Source organism: Cryptomeria japonica, unplaced genomic scaffold (genome assembly GCF_030272615.1).
Source record: "Cryptomeria japonica unplaced genomic scaffold, Sugi_1.0 HiC_scaffold_1790, whole genome shotgun sequence".
NCBI lineage: Eukaryota > Viridiplantae > Streptophyta > Pinopsida > Cupressales > Cupressaceae > Cryptomeria > Cryptomeria japonica.
This window is the reverse complement of record NW_026730080.1, coordinates 1-5,138: the sequence shown is the minus strand read 5'-3', so window position 1 is coordinate 5,138 and position 5,138 is coordinate 1. Positions and strand designations below refer to the sequence as shown.

Below are 5,138 nucleotides of genomic sequence, written 5' to 3'. Positions count from 1 at the left end.
GCGAAAAATCTCCCCATCAACAGAGAATAGTCCTAGATGAATATTTTATCCGAAGTAAACCATGATGAAAAAATAGAGTGATTATAAAACTTGAATTTAAACTATGCCTACAAATAACTGAATATTATATCATTTTATTCATTGGATTCTTTATATAGTTTTACATTGAACTCCAAATGGCTTTATAAACCCTTATTTTCCCATGAAAAACTTCCTACGGGAATGCAACTACCAAAACTAACCTTAAACTAATTTATTATTTATCAATTTAAAATATAAAACTAACCTACATTAATGTAAAACTTCAACATTCCCCCCTTATTACATTAATTTGATCAAGAGTTTCATGAAGTTCCTTCACCAATCCTCCTCGCTCACACAAGAAACACCAAACTAGCTACATTAGTGGATTTACTAATTGCTGTGCCTACAACTATATGTATAACATGATAGAACATAAAAATTTCCCACCCTCCTGTACAATGAGACACATTTCCTTCAAAATTCTACATCTCCTCTGAGAGTGTCTAGTGCCTCCTTTAGTGATGTATATGTGATACCTTTCCTCTGAAAGTCCACATCTCCTTTGAGTATGTGTAATGCCTCATCAAGTGATGTGGAAATAATCCCTCCTCTTTTGTACACATCACCAACATGTCTGCACATGAGAAACCTTTCCTCTAAAATTTCACGTCTCCTTTGATTGTGTCTAATATCTCCTCAAGTGTTTGACAAATCACTGATCAAATGTGAATACACTAAGTGAACCCACAAGAAAAATTGCCCCCTCTTTCTCCTTGAAGGGACAAACATAATCCCAAGCCCCCTCTTTTCTTCAATGACATAAATGTGTTGCCTCTCACGCAAAAAATCATCCCTAAGTGAGAAGCTAGCTTGGGATGATAAATGACCTCTAGCCTCTATTGCCTCCAACTTCTAATAACCCCGTTACACTTTATTCATTTGACGACTCAACTGACTCTTTGAAGGCCTTGTCAATTGTAGCAAACATAGCTCTAATTATTCCAACAAGACTTATTTGAAGATCCAACAACACATCAATCCAATCAGAAAGTTCCATGAGTTTCCAAACAATATATAATTCAATTATAAAGTACCATTTAGCCTTGAAAACAAAAAAACTCAGTACTCTATTGCTATATTTATCCTTTAAACATTTAAACCATTCAACGACTGAATGATACAACTCAGGAATAAGTCTTAAGAAAATGGCAACTCAATACCTATAGTATAACTGTTCAACAATAAACTGAATGCTACCATCTAAACTCCTTCAACATACTTTATTCTTCATCTGTTCCAAATCATAGACTCAATTAACGAATACCCACATGTCGCATGCTTAACTGAACAATCATATTAAGCATTTAAAGATCTCCTCCTCATTTGCAATGCATATTCTAGAACCCGATCAGGGGAGGCAAGGGCTTTCTTGACGCTGTCCCTCTCCATACATTTCTTAACCCATGCATCAAGCAATGGATATTTACTCTCAAACGGTATCTTGAAATTCCCAATAGTTTCCAAAGCATGGAACCAACAAGCATAGGGAATGAAGGCAATATCTAAGAACCCAAAATTGCTTCCACTGAAGAAAGCCAGCGATCCCCCTGCCGACATCTCTTTCAATGTGCCTTCTAAAAATTGAAAGCTCTCTAACATGTCATGCTTTGCCTCCTCCAGAACCTTGTCTTCTGACTTCAGTAAACGAATTACCGTGTCAAAAACCTACATCCATAGAAGATTTTTGTTAGAATACATTACAAAACTTTAATGCTAATACCAACGAGAATACGGATCCTCTTACCCTCTTATCTATGAAGTCGGCCCAGAAGCGGGCAAGGGCACGATCATATGGCTTAGACGGCAAAAACTGCTTGGAATCCCATGTCTCATCAATGTACTGAAGAATTATGAGAGACTCGCATATAGGCTGGCCGTTGTGGATCAAAACAGGTACTTTCTTGTACACTGGATTCATTTGCAAGAGGAGGTCGCTCTTATTAAAGAGTACCTCTTCTTGGTATTCATATTTCACACCTTTCTCTTCTAGGCCAATCAAGACGCGCATACCAAAGGGACTGATACATGTGTTTAGTACCTTCACTTGCTCCATCTCAAGCACTCCTAAAACCTAAAATGCACACAGCTAAAGATTATCTCACAGAGAAACCAAAGTTCAAACAGCTGTAAATAATCACACACAAAACCTAAAGTTCAAACACAAAAACTTGAAGTGGAAAAAACTGTAGATCAATTTGGTCGACCCCATAATGAAATGGCATAGAGTGTAGGGAGATATATATAAGAAAACCAAAGTCGGTAAATTTCGAGGCCAGGGATTCTGGGCCATTCAGAGGATAAGGCATATTGACCCCACCTTAGAGATACATATGTAGCTGCATAACGGTGTTGAGTCCCGAGTGAGTACTGCTAGCGCTGGTCATTCTGATGGCGTAGACTGTTACGTAATATGAGCACTAATTAATTATCTCTCTTTCACGCTCAGCGTACGCCCTTACGTAAAATGAGCACTAATTACTTGTCCCTTGCGCGATATTTGAACTATTTTAAATTTGGTCGGTGCAACTTCGTGGAAATGGCTATGCAGGAGTGGCAACTTACTATAAAATGCGTAAAGTTTACCTGCTGCCTTGTGGAGCAAGGCACATATGGTCAAGTACTGCGGGCATTTCTTATTATTATTATTGTAATACCTAGTGAAAATGCGTAGCCTCTACTTTTCTTCATTTGTTCCAATTCATTTGTAATATTAAAATAATGAGTATTTATAAAGTGTGCACTTGCTTTCGCACAATTTTAAAGCTTAATTTAATTTATATATTATTTTTAATTCATTAAGGGAGAGTTTTTGGTCACCCAACATAAGTTCATATATCTTAAGTTCTGAAATGGTACATCTGATTTGTATTAATTTTTTTGAGTCTTTTAATATGTGATTTGAGAGCCTTAAGCTATTATTTCTACTTCTAGGTAGTTATGATGATCTAAGACGAGTCATGATGTGCATAAAGAACCAAAAATGGTAATTCGGAGATGACAACCGATACCTACACACAAACACCAAAGTAACCATTTGTTGTGGCGCCAAAAAAAGTTGCACTCTAATTAATATTTCTCTTAAAACAGGTGTTAACCAATACCTATACATAGATGCCTAGTAACCATGTTCTAGGGCCACCAAAACTTTACACAACTCCTTTAGTTAATATGCAATGTTAATCTACACATGCATAAGTGAACACGTATTATTGCATGTAGAATACTATACTAGTCTTTTTATTTTCACGTGTTGGTTATCAGAAAGGAATAGATTGGAAGTTCAAGTGGGTGATCGATTCCTGGATGCTTATTTGTATATTGGTAGCTACAGACCCCTCTCCACTATTCTATATTTGATTTTACAATGTACAAATAAATTTGTATAATTTTTGGAGCATATATTAAACCTCCAAATTCAAAAATTTAAATTTAATTATTGTCCTAAATTGACTTTGTTGTAATTAATTATGAAGAATAAAACTAAACAATTAAATGTTAATGTTTCATATACAAAGGAAAAACTTAATTCATTAACTTATCATCTATAGTGTAGGATTTATTAATGAATCATTTAATAAAAGATAAAAACACACTATATTAGCACTAAGCATTAGCAAAAAATTGACAATTACACATGATCACAAATATTGTATGATTGCATGGCGTGTCTGCAATCATTAATAAAAAGCCATTAAATTAGAAACAAGGGTTTATCCAAAGAAGGAGATAAACTCCCAAAGTTGTTCATAAATATTATATTCATTTACTGTAGATCTCCACATCATTAAAAGAATCGGTTAAATGTATCAAGCTTACTAGATTAAATCTACATATACAAATAGATTCTACAAACATGGTTCAAACTTGTGTGCATGAAAAATGATGAATATTGAAACATAATAATTTTTTCTATATATTATTAGTTATCAAATAGAATCCAAGGTTTTGATATAGTAGCTTATCAATTGATAATATTTGTCAAAATGAATTTGAAATCTAAAGTTAAGTACTTTTATTTTGATTTGCAAATATTTATAAATATATTTTGATAGAATAAGAAACTCTAGTATCTAAGTTGTATTTATTTTCTCATTTTGTCTATATATAAATCATAGATGTTAGTATTTTATCATATTATTTATTTGAATTTTGGTGAAATTGACTTCTCTTATACCACAAGGGTTTGTTCCTTCTATGTTTTGATTGGGTGAAGTAGGAGAGGGTCTGAAACCTTACATAACATACAAGTGCCAGGAGAAAGGGATCTTACAAGGAGTGACAACACTTAGCAACAAGGTAGAATTTGTGTCATTGTGATAGTTTTGTATGTTCCTTGGAAACATCATCCCCATTTAAAAAAAAACCTCATATCGAGACCAATCTGATCCTATTGTACTAGGAGAATAACCTTGTACATCTACTTGAAGTTACTAAAAGTGTTATCCCATAATGTCTTCTCTTGCAACAATAGTTGATTCTAGTATGATTTCCAGAAAACAACCTCTCAATTCTTGAAATTTATTCCTAGTATGTTCCTTCTAATCCTGCAATTATTTAAATTACAGTTGTAAAAGCTCCATTTGCACTCTAGTCTACCCATCTACATCTTATAAATCATCATAATTAAGTGTCCACTTGGAAGATACTCCAACCTATCCAATCCAATTTTGTCTTAAATAGAATTGTAACAGTGGGCTACTATAGACAAAAATAATATACTTGGAATTAGGATTTCTATTTGTTATTTTCAAATTATTAATGTGAGCTTCCAAAGTTGAGTGGGAAGTTGCACACTTCTTTCTTTTCTCATACATTCTTATTTTCTACAACTTTGCAATTATAGTTTCATGGACACCTATCTAACCATATTATATGCTAACCAAATTATATGCACCTAATAGCCAAATCGTAGTAGAACATCAGAGAGAAAACTTGCACAAAATCTATAACTTATGTAAAATAGTTATTGATATAAAAATGATATCCCCTTAAGAAGAACATATATTCATCTATATTGCTATATGCATGAATAAATATGGTGTGCATAGATATAG

At 33.6% G+C, this 5,138-nt stretch overlaps 1 protein-coding gene across 1 annotated transcript; it reads right to left on the bottom strand.

The window, feature by feature from the left end:
* Positions 1-1,362: 1,362 nt before the first annotated feature.
* LOC131051542 (probable glutathione S-transferase) lies at positions 1,363-2,186 on the bottom strand. Its single transcript, XM_057986117.2, has 2 exons — positions 1,829-2,186; positions 1,363-1,749 (listed from the first exon to the last, which is right to left on the bottom strand). The coding sequence occupies exons 1-2, from the start codon at positions 2,135-2,137 to the stop codon at positions 1,381-1,383; spliced, it is 678 nt and encodes a 225-aa protein (XP_057842100.2). The 5' UTR covers positions 2,138-2,186; the 3' UTR covers positions 1,363-1,380.
* Positions 2,187-5,138: the final 2,952 nt, after the last annotated feature.

What these genes read in the sequence shown, in the direction of transcription:
- LOC131051542 (XM_057986117.2), bottom strand. Translation starts at nt 2,137, where the DNA reads ATGGAGCAAGTGAAGGTACTAAACACATGTATCAGTCCCTTTGGTATG. An exon ending in CCGACTTCATAGATAAGAGG is followed by an intron (nt 1,750 to 1,828) that starts GTAAGAGGATCC and finishes CTATGGATGTAG; the next exon opens with GTTTTTGACACGGTAATTCG.